This window comes from Bos mutus, chromosome 13, assembly GCF_027580195.1.
Source record: "Bos mutus isolate GX-2022 chromosome 13, NWIPB_WYAK_1.1, whole genome shotgun sequence".
NCBI classification, from domain to species: domain Eukaryota; kingdom Metazoa; phylum Chordata; class Mammalia; order Artiodactyla; family Bovidae; genus Bos; species Bos mutus.
This window is the reverse complement of record NC_091629.1, coordinates 79,353,639-79,372,724: the sequence shown is the minus strand read 5'-3', so window position 1 is coordinate 79,372,724 and position 19,086 is coordinate 79,353,639. Positions and strand designations below refer to the sequence as shown.

The following is a 19,086-nucleotide window of genomic DNA, read 5'->3' as shown; positions in this document are numbered from 1 at the left end:
GCGTCCTCTATCTTCACTCAGAACTCTTTACTTCACTGTCTATCTGGAATGGCGTGGGCCCAGCATGGCTCGCTTTGCTGCTCCGTGCAGTGGAGATGAAGTGGGTAACGTGGAAGGGTTGGTTGGCAAGAAGTCATCACGACTATCCATCTACAGTGATGATGGTTCTTGCTTTCATGCTGCTAAATTTCCTGTTCTCTCTTAGCATCTGGCTTTCATAGGAGGTCTGAGAATTTCATTTCCATTCTGGAGACCAGAGAAAGAATTGGGGTGGCAGGATTGGGGTCCTTAGGCCAGCTCAGTCATGACCTAGAGCTTTGCATGACCTTGAGGAAGTCACACAACTACTCTGGCCTTCTGTGACCCAGATCTCTAAAGTGAGGACAGTTGTAATTATGAGACTGCACAGAGTGACTGTGAGGGCAGAGTCAGATAGAACTTGTTACCATATTTTGAAAATGTGTGAAAGTTTATATCGATAGGGTGCTCCTATGACTGGCACAAGAGATATGGTGACATGTTTTCCAACCAGAAACATTCCTGAGTATAAGGTCTGATACTGAGGATGTGCCAAGTGCTAACTCCTTTACATTTATCAACCTTTTTCCAGCCACAGGACAAGCTGGAAGCAGGTACTGAGATGCCCTATTTGCAGATGAAGGAACTGAGGCACAGACAAGATCACACAGCTGGAGAGTGCTTGAATCTTGGGGATCTGACTCTAGAACGTGTGCTCTTCAATGTCTTCTGTAATGGGTGAGAAAATCTGAACTCTCTTCTACGAAATTAAATAAGACCATCACTCAAGGTTGAGGGAGTGCATACGAGAGACTCCAGCGATCCCTACTCTTAATGCTTTACCTATAGATCGCAGTCTGGTGACTCTAAGGAGCCTGTCAAAGGATTCCAGCCTACCAAGAACAGACAGAATAAAGTGCGCTCCTGTGCACCAAATCCATCTGTGAGTCAGCACTCATTCCTTGTCAGCAAGGTGAGGGCTGCCCGTGGTGTGAGTATCTGGGCCCCGAGGGCTTATATCCATTCCCCAGGGCCTTATGAACCTCGTTTTGTTTTTTTTTTTTCCCTGTAAAAACAGGAACATCCTGGAATAGATAGACTTTGGAGTCCAATGGACCTAACTTTGGATCTTGGCTCAGCTGTTTGTCTCACATCCTTGGATGTCTAGAAATATTAAGTCTCTTTGAGTCTCGGTCCTTCACAGTAAAAAGGGAAATGATCTTGAATTCTTCAGGAGTTGTCATGAGGACAAAATCAGGTCATGTTTGCAAAAGGCTTAGCATAGCACCTGCCACACAGTAAACCCCAGCATCACATCACAGCTGTCATCCGTCTAGAAGCTATACACACAGACTGATGTATGCAGAGGACACATATTAATAATTAGGCTACTGTAAGTATTAACTTCGGAGAAGGCAATGGCACCCCACTCCAGTACTTTTGCCTAGAAAATTCCATGGACGGAGGAGCCTAGTAGGCTGTAGTCCATGGGGTTGCTAGAGTCGGACACGACTGAGCGACTTCACTTTCACTTTTCACTTTCATGCATTGGAGAAGGAAATGGCAACCCACTCCAGTGTTCTTGCCTGGAGAATCCCAGGGACGGGGAAGCCTGGTGGGCTACCGTCTATGGGGTCGCACAGAGTCGGACACGACTGAAGCGACTTAGCAGCAGCAGCAGCAAGAATTAACTTATTTAACCTCACTCTGCACCATAAGGCGTCTTTATGCCTGTTTCACAGATAAAGAAGTAAAGGCAGAGTTTAGCAGTTTGCTCAGTTGTAAGTGGTGACATCAAGACTCAAGCCAGGGAGTGTATCTTCCTGACCTACAGCCCTGACTGCCGGAGAGGACTTGAGAAACGACAGTGAGGGGAAAAGGGTTCCCAGCTGGAGCTGCTTCTGCTCCCATGTGACACTGTTTTTAAAGATATTTTAGTTGTTGTAAGTGAGAGAGGGGTGCCGGTACTGAGCAGACGACAAGGGTGCTGCTAAATATCTCACAGTGCATTGGGGCACCCCTGCAACAAACAATTACCAGGCCCCAAATGTCGACAGTGTCCAGGCTGAGAAACCCTGCTATAGAGTAGAACAGGATGACACAGCCCAACCCTCCACTGCTGCAGGTGTCTGAGGAGATTGTAAGAAGCCAAGTTAAGGCCTGGCACCCACAGAAGCTATTTCTGTGCCACTGGGGATGTAGCCAGTGTCTACTGAGGGGCTGAGCCTGGAAAGCTGGGTCCCAGCTCTCCTATGAGCAGGCTGACCAGGCTGTTTACTGAGCCTCTCAAAGCCCTGGCGGGCTCATCTGTTCAAAGGGGGCAAGAATTTACAGGACATGATGCTCAACAAGGCAACACATAGATCTGACACCCAGGCAGTGCCTAGTCAACTGGCAGATCAGGGATGATACTAGGGGCTTCTCAGCAGCTGGAGCCAGAACAAGGGATGGATGTCCCAGGCCAGCACCAGACACCTGAGCCAGCAGCCGCGTGGTCCCTGGAGAGTGTCGGAATAATCACAGTCAAATGTGTGGGCAGGAGCTCCAGCCAGCTTCCCTCCCTCCAACGCAGGCTTGTCTGCAGGGCAGGGTGGAAAACAGTCTCTTTCCACACTTTCGTAGTTCTGTAAGTCCTCTATGGATTTGGTTTGACCTTATCTTCTTCTTAAGGATTCATCTGCTTAGCCCCAGCAGAAAAACCACTTAGAAGTAGAGAGACGGATGCCAGTATCTACATATTCATAACAACCTTAATTCTTGTCACTCTAATGGGAAAATTAGGTAGGTAGATAACACTGCAGGATTTTTTTTTTTACTATAGGTTAACACACGTAATTTTTTTTTTAAATTTAAGCCAAAATGTAAAACTGGTCTCTCTCTCTCTCTCTCTTTCTCTCTCTCTCTCTCTCTCTCTCACATACACACACACACACATACACAGACACACACATCCTCCTCATTTTTGCTGTATTTGGAAACCAAGTTTCACGCTTTCTCTCATTATTGTGAACATTACCCACTGGTTTCTAGAATTTTCCATGAGGCAAAGTCAAATTATCTGAGTCGTGATTGCCATTTCTTCTCTCAGCAGAAAATCCAAATGTGTTTGGTAGATTTTCAAGAGTTTAGTTCTAAGGACACAAGCACCTATTTTTAGAAAGATGTTATATTTTTAAGCAAGCATTTTAATTACTAACAGGCCCCCTACCTCCTACCCTCCCACAAGACCTGCTCATGAATTTCTCATGGGTCTCCTATGAAACATGGAACAACAGCTTGGAGTTCTGATTATAAGGGATGAAAATGACTTGGTAGGAGTGTTATGTGCTTTTTTCCTGAGCCATAATAGTTTCTACATAGTTTCTGGGTTTGAGAAAACCAGATGTTAGGGCAGCTCTGCTCTGCCTTATGTTTGGGAGTCTGCAAGAAGAGGGCATGGTAAGGATGGGGCAATTTATCCCCTCCCTGTTGCCTCCTCCCTCCCTGCTTTGATCCTTCACTCCATCCTCTCTCTATTCCTCCAGTGAACCTAAAGTTCTGGTGGCCACCGGGACCTCTCGTGGGTTTTACTGGCAAATGCAGTTGAACCCCTAAAATTACGTATGCCAATATAATGGGAAGAATGTTGAATTGGGGGAAACTCTAGGCCTGGATTCTTGTTCTTATTTTGTAATCAGCAAATGAAACCTTAAGTGTGCCATGTGACTTTCTGGACCTCAGTGTCCCCTTCTGTGAAATGAATAGGCAGGGGATGTTGGTGGTTATATTAAATCTCAAATGCCCCAAGGGATTAGTTTAATGGGGAAAATGAGTGAAGTGTGCTAGGCAGAGCCTGTCTTTTCTAACGGGGCAAGCTTTTACCTCCAGACAGTTCTGTTTCCAATGCTATGCGGAAACGTGGGCCCAGGGACAACAAATGGTTCCATTTTTCACAAGAGAAACCTGAGACTCAAAAGCTGAGAATTCTAAGTGAAATATCTTGATTTTCCAGGTGTTGAAAATGACTGCTGGATAACTAAACATGTTAATGGGCCAAATACAGCTCCATGACTCAAAGGTTAAAGCCTCGGAACACAATTTTCTCAATGACAATGACCTAAAACAGCTCTCCACACAAGCATTCAAATATACGGCACAGACAAATCATATTCAACCATGTATAGCCAGAACAATTCTGAGGAAAAAGAATACAACTGGAGGTATCATATTTCCTCATTGCAAACTATATTACAAAGTTATAGTAATCAAAACATGATGGCTTTGGCATAAAACACACTTAGATCAGTGGAACAGAATACACAGCCCAGAAATAAGCCCCACACATGCAGTCAATTATTGAAAAAGGAGCCAAGAATGTACAATGGGGAAAGGGTAGTCTCTTCAATAAATAGTGCTGGGAAAACTGGACAGCCGTGTGTAAAAGAATGAAATTGGACCCCTATCTTAAACCAATCATACACAAAATTCAACTCAAATGGATTAAAGTCTTGAAACCACAAAGTTTCTAGAGGAAAGCTCTTTGACATTGTTCTTTGCAATGACTTTTTTAGACTTGACACTAAAAGCAAAGGCAACAAAGGCAAAAATAAACAAGTAGGACTAAATTAGACTAAAAAACTTCTGCTGAGCAAAGAAAGAGGCTTCTCTGATAGCTCAGTTGGTAAAGAATCTGCCTGCAATGCAGGAGACCCCAGTTCGATGCCTGGGTTGGGAAGACTCCCTGGAGAAGGGAAAGGCTACCCACTCCAGTATTCTGGCCTAGAGAATTCCATGGACAGCTGGAATTCTCTGTCCCATTGGTTTAAGAATGGAGCCCAGTTTCACTCTTTTACACATGGCTGTCCAGTTTTCCCAACATTATTTATTAAAGAGACTACACTTTCCCCATTGTACATTCTTGGCTCTTTCTTCAATAACTGACTACACATGTGTGGGGTTTATTTCTAGATTGTGTATTCTGTTCCACTAATCTAAGTGTGTTTTATGCCAAAACTATCCTGTTTTGATTACTATAACTTTGTAATGTAGTTTGCAATGAGGAAATGTGATACCTTCAGTTGTACAGTAAAAAAAAAAAAAAAAAAAAAAAAAAAAGAAAAAGTAACCTACAGAACAGGAGAAAACATTTTTAGATCACATATTTGATAAGGAGTTAATATCCAGTATTCTGGAAACTCATAGCAAGGAATTCAATAGCAAAAGTACCGTATTACCATATACCATAATTTTAAAATGGGCAAAGGACCTGAATACCAACAGGCATATAAAAAGGTGCTCAACTTCACTAATCATCAGGAAAATGCAAATTAAAAGCACAATGAGATACTACCTCAACCTGTTAGGATAGCTATTATTAAAGAGGTGTGTGTGCTAAGTTGTTTCAGTCGTGTCCAACTCTTTGCGACCCTATGGACTGTAGCCCACCAGGCTCCTCTGCCCAAGGGATTCTCCAGGCAAGAATACTGGAGTGGGTTGCCATTTCTTTCTCCAGGGGATCTTCCTGACCCAGGGATCGAACCTGCCTCTCTTTATGTCGCCTGCATTGGCAGGAGAGTTCTTTGCCACTAGCACCACCGATGAAGATGTGGAGGAAGGAGAACCCTTGTGTGCTGTTGGTGGGCACGTGCACTGGCATAGTCACAAGTGTACAAGAAATTGAAAGTAGAACTACTACACAGTATAGCAGTCCTGCTTCCAGGTATATATCCCGAGGAAACAAAATCATTATCTGGAAAAGATATCTGTACTCCCATGCCCACTGCCACATTATTAGCATAGACAAGATATGGAAACAATCTATGTGTCCATCAACAAATGAATGGATCAAGAAAATGTGACTCAAAGAAATGTATATATAAAGGAATATTCTTCAGCCTTACAAGAGAAGGAAATCTTGAACCTTGTCATCTGCAATAACATGGAAGAAACTGAAGGGCATTATGCTAAGTGAAATAAGCCATACAGAGAATGACAACTACTGCAACTGGTATCATTTATATGTGGGATTTTAGAAAATAAAGGAAGAAGTCAAACTCATGGAAACAGAGAACAGAAAAGTAGTTGCCAGGGTCTAGGAGGTGGAGAAAAGGAAGTTGGTTAAAGGATACAGACTTTCAGCTCTAAGGTCTGAGGATAGATTGTATCACATAGTGATTGTAGTTGATAGTACTATATTGTAGAATTGAAATCTGCTAAAAGAGTAGAACCTAAATTTCTCATACATAAGCAAAAAGGTAAATATATGAGGTGATGAATGTCAACTCAGCGAGGGAAATCCCTTCACAGTGTATATGTAGATCAGATCATCATCTTGAACACTTCAAATATCTTAAAATTTTGTCAATTATAAACTTGGTAAAGCTGAAAGAAATCACATTATTTATTTCTGAAGTAAGCACTGATGTTCACAAACTAGAGAATGTAACTAGATTCAGCTACAGGATGTGTTAATTTGCTTAGTTCATTCTACAACTGTGATGCTCTACAACCTTGGGTTGGGTGATGTGCACAGGAAATTACATAAATGATCTCCTGCATCATGACACGTGCATATGGCTTCCTAGAGCTTTTGTCTGTCAGTTAGTTAGACAGACCTCTTTCCAACCATTGCCCTGGGGAGAACATAGGAAAAGGCAGTCATGATACCTTCATCATGGTAGTTCAAATAGATAATGCAGTGAGATGGAAAGCACTCTCAATATTTAAATTTTAATTGGTGGTATATATTTCAGGTCTTTATTTCCTTAGGATTTATTTTTATATATTGGGAACTAAAGTGATTGTTATTTTGCTTTTTCTAAAGTATGGCTTAAGTCACTCTCAATTTGTCCCTAAAAGACTTCAATATCTTGGATTATGTTTATGAAAAATAACAAACAAAGGAAAATATTGGGCATTGATAACCAATCAGATGATGCAGGCAGCCCTGCCCTCCAAGATTCGCTGTGCGGCTCACCAAGCTGTTGAAGAGACACTATTGGGTTGCAAACGTCCACAATCATGCTTCTAGAAGCCACGTCTCCCTCAACTGGTCTGAGACCTCTGTAATCTAGAACTCACAGCCAAATGGCCCATCTTCACTTAGCTGTAGCAGGGAGGTAGCAAAAACATTTCTAAGTTAACTGGGAAAACAAAGTGCTGGCACACTTTCCAAGGTATTTTGTAAAGCCAGTAACTCCTCCAACAGTGGTTCCCAAACTTTGGGGTATCATGACCCAGCCACATTTCAAAGCAAATTTACAACATTAAGAAAAAATATTAAAAGAGAAATTACAATAAGACAAAACAAAATAAAAAGCACACCAAGGAAGGCCTAGCAACCAGATTCCATCTATCATCCTAAAGTTGCACACACACACACACACACACACACATGACATGTCAACGCTAACCTAGTAGAAAGAAATACTCTCAAAATACCGACAATCCCTTGAATTGAATACAATTAACTTTATTAAAACTTACCCATTATCCTGACTTTTTTCCCCTTTTTGGCAGTTCTAGGTACCCTTTACCAGAGTGGAGGAACGACTGTATTACTCCCTCTGGCAGTCTAGAACTCTACACTCTGTAACATAAGACACCCTGCTGTGCCAGCACAGAACATTTATCACTAATATAGCAGGATATCTTTTGGAAAAAAATGTTCTTTTGCCTTTTAACCCAGAAAGCCTGTAGGAACTCCCCAGAAGATTTGATTTTAATGAATACATGTGCCTTGCCCTAAATTCTCTGCCCTGGGGGCTTGTGAATGGAAACCAGGCAGAATTTTGATACAGACTCTCACCTACAGACTAACCAGTGCTCTAGAATCCAAATAAGAGGGTGGTGGGAGCACACCTTGTGGAGGTCCCGCATGCTGGAGGGAGGGAGGCAGTGAACGTTACCTTTGGAACGCACACTGTGGGCTCAGACAGGCGCGGGTACGTGTAGGAGCTGTAGGAGTGTCCTTGGGGGTGGGTTTTAAATGCACTTTCTCCGAAGGGCATCATGGGCTCCTGGAGCCCGGAGCCTGACCGGGACCTCTGCCGCATGGCAGGCTGAGGGCTCGTCTGACACAGGTACGATGACTTTGGCCTCCTGTCATAGTCATCCAGGCTGGGTCCCCATTCACTTTCGCTGTATGCCAAGCTCTCCTTTGAGCACCCACTGGTCCCTGCAGTTCTAGAAGGTATGAACTGGAACGGATAATCCAGAGGGGAGCTGCCCGAGGCTCTCTGGAAGCCCCACTTGAGGTCACTGTACTCGCTGGGTTTGCTCAGTGAGTCCAAGTGTGCATGATAATCTGCAGGAAACCGGGCTCTGTCGGACTGCAAAGCCTGCATCTCAGGATAATAGGCCTCCCCATGTTGCATCTTCAATACGTGCCCATTTTGCCTGGCAGAGTGGCCGCCTTTATAAAACGGGTCCAGATCATCTCCATAGAGACTCTTTTCTCTGTACTTTTCAGACGCATAGTCAGCAGTGGTGTCAGATTCGCTGGAATACTGCGAGAAGGTGAGAAAGCCGTTTTCTTCCCGATGGCCTGGACCACGGCTGGAGGCTCCCTGGTCTGGGGTGGGTGGGCTTTCCTTCCTCAGGGAGTTGGAGCGGGTCACAGAGATGTTGTCAAAATCCTCCAGCAGGCCGTTGATGGAGGTCTCCTTGCAGGGTTTGTTTCCTCTAACGATTGTCTGGGAATAATAAAGAGAACACTGTTTAAAGAAAACATTTCACACTTTCAAATTGATGGAAGAATCCTATCCTGATTCCGTCCAGTTTAAACCACAGAGGAAAATAGGCCCCAGGGGCATTTCATTAAAAAAGATAAAGAAAAAAGCCTGTTGATTCTTTGATTTCTTGACTGGTGAAATAAATCAAATATTAAACAGTAGTCTCAAATTGCAAATTCTTCCTTATCTGTCTCAATAGAGATATCAAATATCAAAAAGCCATTTAGAAGCTATTTATCGGGTATCACTGTTTTATGTACCAGTTCATTGCTTCTTCACTAAACCCTAGCGATCTAACAATAAGCTGATGATTATAATTTTAAGTTCATAACTCTTTGCTTATAAAACGTATACTTACTATCTTTTTACATTCATTATCCAGATTACTTCCAAAATTAAAACCATTGTTACTTAAACAGTAACATACTCAGAAAGAGGTGCACATTTTTTTTAACCTTTTTATGAAAGACATAATAATTGAAGCTATCAGATTTCATAGAAGAGGAAACTTTCTAAGCTGTAAATAGGGAATGGCACGAAGATTACTTATATGATTTAATTTGTGATCAAACGTGATATAACTGTAATGGTTTCTTGACTGTGTATCATCGGTATCATCATCGCCAAACTTTGGATGGCTTGGTAATGATGTGGTTGTACCTGAACCTTAGTGACAAACTGCCAAGCCCAAATGTTCCCTTTAATGAACCTAAATAACACCAGGATGAATAGCAGGAGCGGAAAGAAATCAGAAAGTACTTACAAAGCTAGTCAGCTGCACCTTGACAATGACAAAGTTTGCAGTAAAATATGACGAGGGCGGATAAAAGAACAAAGAACAAAATGTGACTTCAGACTTCCAGGAATGCAAGAGAAAAATACCTTGGAGGAAGTAGCAAGGAGTTCAAAGCCATCTCAGTTAGCACAAGCAATTTCAAACTGGAAGAAAAAGTCAAAGTCCTCCTAGACCTGTGTTTTATAGATCTGTGCTTCTCCAACTACCACAGTGAAAGACAAATTGTTTTTCTTCCCCCTCAGTCAGTTCTGGACTTAAGCCTTGGTCTTCACCCTTTCTTTTAAATAAATGTTTAAGTCTGGAATACTTTCAGATTAACAGAGAAGCTGAAAAAAGAGGTCTCATATATGTCTCACCTAGTCCCAATGTTTTTTATTAATCACATTTTTTAATTTAAACTTTCTATTTTATATTAGAGTATAGTTAATTAACAATATTGTGATGGTTTCAGGTGCATAGCAAAGTGACCCAGCTATACATACAGATGTATCCATTCTCCACTGAAACTTCAGGAAAGCTGCTAGTTGTTAACATCTTGCATTACTGTTAACATAAACTGTTTAGCACAGTCTATGTAGATTTCATTAGATTTTTTTCTTAGTGTTTCAGAGTCCTATCCAGTCTACCTCACTACCTTTATTTGTCATGTCTCCTTAGACATGAGATAATTCTCAGACTTTCCTTGATGACCTTGACAATTTTTTTTTAATTTGAAAGCTTTTTTTTTTAAATTTCATTTTTTAACTTTACAATATTATATTGGTTTTGCCATATATCAATATGAATCCGCCACAGGTATACACGTGTTCCCCATCCTGAACCCTCCTCCCTCCCCGTACCATCCCTCTGGGTCGTCCCAGTGCACCAGCCCCAAGCATCCAGTATCGTGCACAATTTTAACGAGTACTTGTCAGTTACTGTGCAGAATGTCCCTCAACTGGGTGTATCTGGTATTTTTCTCATGTTTAAACTGAGGTTATTGGTTTACGGAAGGAAGATCACAGAGTAATATACCAATTTCATTACATCATATCCAGGATACACACCATCAGCATTACTATTGCTGATGATATTGACCTTGATCACCTGGCCATAGTAATAGTTGCCAAGTTTTCACATGGTAAAGTTTTGCTTCCCTCCTTCTCCCCTCTCATGCACTCTTTGGAAGCAAGTCACTAAGTGTAGTCCATACTCAAGGGGTGTCCAGTCAAGATCTACCTTCCTGATGGGATGTATCTACATAAAGTACTTGGAATCCTTTTGCATAGGACACTTGCCCACTTTCCCTATTTATTTATTTTCATTTTTATATCACTTATTTGAATCAGTAGGGATAGAATCATGAATATTTACTTGTTTTATACTTTGATAGAAAGTGAAGAGGAACTAAAGAGTTTTTTGATGAGGGTGAAAGAGGAGAGTATAAAAGCTGGCTGCAAACTCAACATTCAAAAAACTAAGATATAGCACCTGGTTCCATCACTTCACGGAAAACACATGGGGAAAAAGTGGAAACAGTGACAGATTTTATTTTCTTGGGCTCCAGAATCACTGTGGATGGTGACTGCAGCCATGAAATTAAAAGATGCTTGTTCCTTGGAAGGAAAGCTATGACAAACCTAGACAGCATTATTAAAAAGCAGAGACATCACTTTGCCAACAATGGTCTGTATATGGTCAGAGCTATAGTTTTTTCAGCAGTCATATACCAGATGTGAGAGTTGGACCATAAGAAAGGCTGAGTGCCAAAGAATTGATGCTTTTGAACTGTGGAGCTGCAGAAGACTCTTGAGAGTCTCTTGGACTGCAAGGAGATCCAAACAGTCCATCCTAAAGTAAATCAATCTTGAATACTCATTGGAAAGGCTGTTGTTGAAGATGAAGCTCCAATACTTTGGCCACCTGATGCAAAGAGCTAACTCATTGAATAATACCCTGATGCTGGGAAAGACTGAAGGCAAAAGGAGAAGGGGGCAGCAGAGGATGAGATGGTTAAATAGCATCACTGACTCAATGGACATGAATGTGAGCAAACTCTGAGACAGTGAAGGACAGAGAAGCCTGGCATGCTGCAGTCCATGGGGTCTCAAAGAGTTGGACACAACTTAGCAACTGAATAATACTTTGGGTTATAATTCAATACAGGCATACTTCATTTTTATTGTGCTTCACTTCATTGTGCTTTGCAGATTTCTTTCTTTCTTTTCTTTTTTTTTTTTTTAACAAATTGAAGGTTTATGGCAACCCTGACTCAAGCAAGTCTACTGGCACCATTTTCCCAACAGCATTTTCTCACTTCTTGCCTTTGTGTTACATTCTGGTAATTCTCGAAATATTTCAAACTCTCCACCAGCAAAAAAGATTATAATTCACTGATAGCTCAGATGATCGTTAGCATTTTTCAGCAATAAAGTATTTTAAAATTAAAATACTTTCAGACATTATTGTTTTTAGATATAACGCTATTGTACACTCAATAGACTACAGTATAGCATAAACATCATTTTTATAGGCACTGGGAAATCAACAAATATGTAGGTCTTGATTTACTGCAGAACTTGCTTTATCGTCATGGTCTGGAGTTGAACTTGTAATATCTCTGAAGTTTACCTGTACTTTGTTGTTTTGTTGCTCAAATTGTTTCAGCTTTGGTTATTAAGAGTTCTTTGAGACTGGCTGCTGTGTCCCTATGAAAAGGCCCAATTCTTTTATTTTTTGATCATTTGCGTACTTTCTGGCACTATCCGAGTGACAGAAAGTACCTTAAATACTCTAAGCTTAGCTTGTATTTTTTCTGTCCCTGCCCTAAAATCAGCCTTTCCTCTAAGGTGCCGTGGCCCCTTTTAGTGAAGGATGCTATTAGAAACCAGTGCCTGGCTGCTGGGTGTGCATACTGCTACCAGGGTGTCACTGCCTCCAAGCCCCTTCAGTGACTAGAGCCATGCAACAGTCACATGTAAAGTGACCCATGTACACACACATGTCTATAATTCTACCCATTCATCTCTATCTGTAGTAATCTTAACATGAATTCAGATGGACGTCTCTGAATCTAATCTGGTACCATGTGGTTCATTCTAGTTTTCCCCCTTACTATTTACTTCTCTGATGCCCCCGGAAATGTAGAGGGTGATGGAGGATGTGAGGGATTAAAAAGCAGTTTTAAAACACACTGATAGTCTCATTAAACAGACTGCCTTTGGGTGGACACAAATGTGCAAATAGAAAATGAATTTAGAATGTTTAAATACAACTCATCAGTGAAGGTAGGTTACAAGGTGAAGGTTATTATTTTCTCCCATTCTGAAGGCTGTCTTTTCACCTTGCTTATAGTTTCCTTCATTGTGCAAAAGCTTTTAAGTTTAATTAGGTCCCATTTGTTTATTTTCGCTTTTATTTCCATTACTCTGGGAGGTGGGTCATAGAGGATCCTGCTGTGATTTATGTCAGAGAGTGTTCTGCCTATGTTCTCCTCTAGGAGTTTTATAGTTTCTGGTCTTACGTTTAGATCTTTAATCCATTTTGAGTTTATTTTTGTGTATGGTATTAGAAAGTGTTCTAGTTTCATTCTTTTACAAGTGGTTGGCCAGTTTTCCCAGCACCACTTGTTAAAGAGATTGTCTTTTTTCCATTGCATATTCTTGCCTCCTTTGTCAAAGAGAAGGTGTCCATAGGTGCGTGGATTTATCTCTGGGCTTTCTATTTGTCCAGTCCAGGTTTGATGGATGAGACAGGGTGCTCGGGGCTGGTGCACTGGGATGACCCTGGGGTATGGGATGGGGAGGGAGGTGGGAGGGGGGTTCAGGATGGGGACACATGTACACCCATGGCTGATTCATATCAATGTATGGTGAAAACCACTACAATATTGCAAAGTAATTAGCCTCCAATTAAAATACAAAAATTAATTTAAAAAGATATATACCTAGAAAGGCAATAGTGGCAATAAAATGGACTATAGCCACCAAAAAAAAAAAAAAAGGTGAAGGTTATAGAGTAAAGGAAAGATCAGAGAAAAACAAACTAAAAATCTAGGAAAGTTTTCAGGAAGAGGAGAATTTGTAAGCTAGGTCCAAGAGAGAACAACATGTGTAAACTGTCACTTACTGAGTGACTGAGGCACACAGATGATCAGGACGTGTTACAGTGCTGCATATATAAGGCCATCAGGACGCAGTGTGATCACAGAAGAAACGCTCCCTGCTCACACTTGCATCACAATCACTTGCCTCTGGAATTTATATCCAGAACACCTGTTGGTTCATCTTCAGCAAATTAATAAATGACTGTATTGAGGGCTAGACTTGGAAATTCCCTACCAGGACACAGATATTTAGAAGAAGAAGAAGAAGCCTTCTCTGTATGATGTGACTCCTTTAAGACCAGAACATTATTGAACACTTCCTTTGAAATTGCTGGGTCCTCAAATCTCACTATTTCCCCACCAATACCCTTACAAGTTCATTAATGATTTGAGTGGGCAGACTTGAAATTCACTCCAGTTCTGGAGAATACTGAAAGAAAAGAATATAGTTGACAAAAAGAGGCATCTATCTTATCCATCCATCCAGCCATCCATCCACCTATCCACCCATTCTTCCACCTATGTGGAGAGTGATATCTATAGATAGGTATAATAGTCATCTGTAATATCTATATCTATACTATCTGTAAGGATTTTTTTAAGTGACTACTGAGTGACTGAACTGAATTGAACTGAACTGAAAGCAATAACATAATTTGGGATAGATTTTTCTCTCATTAATTGTGCTATAAATATCTTACATTTGAAAAAGTAAAAACCAAACTATCATAAACAACTATTCCACTGTTTTTTTATTGCCCAGTATGTGTAGATTAGATTTCTGTGGGGATTAGAGGGTCACCGTTTCAGCATACAAATTAATCTATGACCTTAGAATTGGGAAGTTCACTGTTTCTTTGCATTTGTCATTGAATGGCCAAAGTATGTTCACTTCACATGCAAAATTATAGTGTAAATCCAATAAACAGAATTCTATGCATTTGTTAATATGGAAGAAGAAATATTGCTATGAGCTAAACACTACTTAAAAGAAAAAAAAAAAAAAGACTATTCACTGAGTAGACCATTCAGGTATGACCTAAATCAAATCCCTTATGATTATACAGTGGAAGTGAGAAGTAGATTTAAGGGACTAGATCTGATAGCGTGCCTGATGAACTATGGACTCTGTTCATGACATTGCACAGGACACAGGGATCAAGAACATCCCTGAGAAAAAGAAATGCAAAAAAGCAAAATGGCTGTCTGAGGAGGCCTTACAACAGCTGTGAAAAGAAGAGAAGCAAAAAGCAAAGAAGAAAAGGAAAGATATACCCATTTGAATGCAGAGTTCCAAAGAATAGAAAGGAGAGATAAGAAAGCCTTCCTCAGGGATCAATGTAAAGTAAAAGAGGAAAACAATAGAATAGGAAAGACTAGAGATCTCTTCAAGAAAATTAGAGATACCAAGGGAACATTTCATGCAAAGACAGGCTCAAAAAAGGACAGATATGGTATGGACCTAACAGAAGCAGAAGATATTAAGAAGAGGTGGCAAGAATACACAGAAGAACTATACAAAAAAGATCTTCATGACCCAGATAATCATGATGGTGTGATCACTCACCTAGAGCCAGACATCCTGGAATGTAAAGTCAAGTAGGTCTGAGGAAGTATCACTAGGAGCAAAGCTAGTGGAAGTGATGGAATGCCAGTTGAACTATTTCAAATCCTGAAAGATGATGCTGTGAAAGTGCTGCACTCAATATGCCAGTAAATTTGGAAAACTCAGCAGTGGCCACAGGACTGGAAAAGGTCAGTTTTCATTCCAATCCCAAAGAAAGACAATGCCAAAGAATGCTCAAACTACCACACAATTGCGCTCATCTCACACGCTAGTAAAGTAATGCTCAAAATTCTCCAAGCCAGGCTTCAGCAATATGTAAACCATGAACTTCCAGATGTTCAAGCTGGTGTTAGAAAAGGCAGAGGAACCAGAGATCAAATTGCCAACATTCACTGGAACATCAAAAAAACAAGAGAGTTCCAGAAAAACATCTATTTCAGCTTTATTGACTATGCCAAAACCTTTGACTGTGTGGATCACAATAAACTGTGGAAAATTCTGAAACAGATGGGAATACCAGATTACCTGACCTGCTTCTTGAGAAACCTGTATGCAGGTCAGGAAGCAACAGTTAGAACTGGACATGGAACAACAGATGGGTTCCAAATAGGGAAAGGAGTATGTCAAGGCTGTAGATTGTCACCTTGCTTATTTAACTTTTTTGCAGAGTACATCATTAGAAACACTGGTCTGGAAGAAGCACAAGCTGGAATCAAGATTGCCGGGAGAAATATCAATCACCTCAGATATGCAGATGATACCACCCTTATGGCAGAAAGTGAAGAACTAAAGAGCCTCTCGATGAAAGTGAAAGTGGAGAGTGAAAAAGTTGGCTTAAAGCTCAATATTCAGAAAACTAAGATCATGGCATCCAGTCCCATCACTTCATGGCAAATAGATGGGGAAACAGTGAAAACAGTGGCAGACTATTTTTATGGGCTCCAAAATCACCGCAGATGGTGATTGCAGCCATGAAATTAAAAGACGCTTACTCCTTGGACGGAAAGTTATGACCAACCTAGACAGCATATTAAAAAGCAGAGACATTACTTTGTCAACAAAGGTCCATCTAGTCAAGGCTATGGTTTTTCCAGTAGTCATGTATGGATGTGAGAGTTGGACTATAAAGAAAGCTGAGTGCAGAAGAATTGATGCTTTTGAGCTGTGGTTTTGGAGAAGACTCTTGAGAGTCCCTTGGATGTCAAGGAATGTTTAACAGGAGGATTCCTATGTGCTGTTTCTCATAAATTCTCTGTTCCTTATCAGTTCCTATTCTGAGAACGAGTAGAGCTGCATGCAGCTCTCAGGACTGAGATCATGAGAAACGGTATCTGCTTGGATTCCTTTCAGTAACTCCCTTCAGTGACTCTTTTCCACATCAGCCACCTTGTATGTATTAGACAATCCATATTGTGGCTATTGATAAAATTTCATGCTGTGTAATAGCTGAGTAATCATCTTACTAAAGATATATAAGCCTGCATTTCTGCTAATAAAATACCTTTGCTCCATCAGAGCTTGGGTCCCCGTGTCTTTCTTTCTTTCTTTCTTTCTCTCTCTCTCTCTCCCTCCCTCCGGGTCTCTTTCTTTCACTTTCTTATCATCTACTCTGGACCACCAGATTCTGGTCCATTAAAGGACCCCAACACTTGGACTGCAAGGAGTTTCAACCAGTCCATCCTAAAGGAGATCAGTCCTGAATATTCATTGGAAGGACTGATGCTGAAGCTGAAACTCCAATATTTTGGCCACCTGATGCAAAGAGCTGACTCATTTGAAAAGACCCTGAAGCTGGGAAAGATTGAAGGCAGGAGGAGAAGGGGACAACAGAGGATGAAATGGTTAGATGGCACCACTGACTCAATGGACATGAGTTTGGGTAAACTCCGGGAGTTGGTGATGGACAGGGAGGCCTGGAGTGGGGTGGTTCATGGGGTCACAAAGAGTCGGACACAACTAAGCAACTGAACTGAAGAAATATTTTTTTGAAAACCAAGTAGCACGTATTTATTATCCCTGTTTTGAATCTTAGGCTCACACCACTTATCAGCCTTGTGATATTGGGCAAGTTCAGTTCAGTTCAGTTCAGTTCAGTCGCTCAGTCGTGTCCGACTCTTTGTGACCCTATGAATCGCAGCACGCCAGGCGTCCCTGTCCATCACCATTTCCCGGAGTTCACTCAAACTCACGTCCATTGAGTCAGTGATGCCATCCAGCCAATCTCATCCTCTGTTGTCTCCTTCTCCTCCTGCCCCCAACCCCTCCCAGCATCAGAGTCTTTTCCAATGAGTCAGCTCTTCACATGAGGTGGCCAAAGTACTGGAGTTTCAGCTTTAGCATCATTCCTTCCAAAGAAATCCTAGGATTGATCTCCTTCAGAATGGACTGGTTGGATCTCCTTGCAGTCCAAGGGACTCACAAGAGTCTTCTCCAATACCACAGTTCAAAAGCATCAATTCTTTGATGCTCAGCTTTCTTCACAGTCCAACTCTCCCATCCATACATGACCACTGGAAAAACCATAGCCTTGACTAGACGGACCTTTGTTGGCAAAGTAATGTCTCTGCTTTTGAATATGCTATCTAGGTTGGTCATAACTTTTCTTCCAAGGAGTAAGCGTCTTTTAATTTCATGGCTGCAGTCACCATCTGCATTGACCAATTGTTATATATACACTAAATGGCTACTTCTGATTATATCTAAAAAATGGAATTCTTTCAAGTCAAGATTAGCACTTGTATCTTTTTAAAAAATGTATTGACTAGTCGCAAAAATTAATAAAACTGGGCTTTTATGGTATGGGGAGGGAGGAGGGAGGAGGGTTCAGGATGGGGAACACATGTATACCTGTGGCGGATTCATTTTGATATTTGGCAAAACTAATATAATTATGTAAAGTTTAAAAATAAAATAAAATTAGAAAAAAAAAACTGGGCTTTTAATGTTTAATTGGGAGCTTAAGGGTGGTTTGTGTTTTAGACCAGTGCTTCTCAAACTTTAAGGTGCACTCAAATCACCAAAACCCCTGTTAAAGCAGATTATGACTTAGTAGGTCTGAGGAGGGGTCTGAGACTCTGGATCTCAAATGCGGCTGCTGCTGCTAGTCTGTTGTTCACACTTTGTACTTGTAATAGAGAAGAATGAATCTGACTCCTTGTTGGTCTTTTACTTTAAGCCTCTCTGCTCTGTTGCCTGTGCTTAGTCATGCTGGCTCTGCACCTTCTGTAAAAGAATGTTGCCTGAAGCCAGAAATATACAGGATAACCCATTCTGGAGGCTGTGACCTTTAAAAGTATAACACTCTTCTATTTATATAGAGATAAAATGCTGCAGAACAGAGAATAACATTTGTCTTATTGGAGGCTTATAGGAATATCATGACCTAACCTACCTGGACAGCTGCAAGAACAAAGGATTCTGATACCAAGAAGTTGCAACAATCAACCACATGCCCTCCCCTTTCAATATACAAGAAGCCTGAATTCTAATTGGGTAAAATGTTGCTTTGGGACACTAGTTCATCATCTTCTCTGCTTGCTGGCATTCTGAATAAAATCATTATCCCTCTTTCAAACAACTGGTCTCCTGATTTATTGGCCTGTTGTGTGGTAAGCAGAACTGAGTTTGGACTTGGTGACATACTCATGGTGTTATGTATTTTCCAGATTCTCCTATAATCAGGGTTACTTTTATAAAAATAAAAGTTAGACCAAGATATGCTTTTCAGTATAATAGGATTCAGCAATATATATATATATACACTATTAAATATATAATGCATATTTTATTATTATATATAGCATAGTGTTAAATATATCATATATATTAATACATAAGTAATGTTAACTATGTACATATTGTGTACATTTTTTGATGTTGTGGTTGTTTATTGCTATAGTTGGTCAATATT

At 40.8% G+C, this 19,086-nt stretch overlaps 1 protein-coding gene across 1 annotated transcript in view; it reads right to left on the bottom strand.

The window, feature by feature from the left end:
- Positions 1 to 19,086, bottom strand: part of PAK5 (p21 (RAC1) activated kinase 5) — a 419,074-nt gene that overhangs the window by 36,711 nt on the left and 363,277 nt on the right. Inside the window, exon 4 of the mRNA XM_070382144.1 lies at positions 7,905 to 8,690. Coding sequence (XP_070238245.1) covers positions 7,905 to 8,690 — 786 coding nt within the window. The remainder of the gene's footprint in view (positions 1 to 7,904; positions 8,691 to 19,086) is intronic.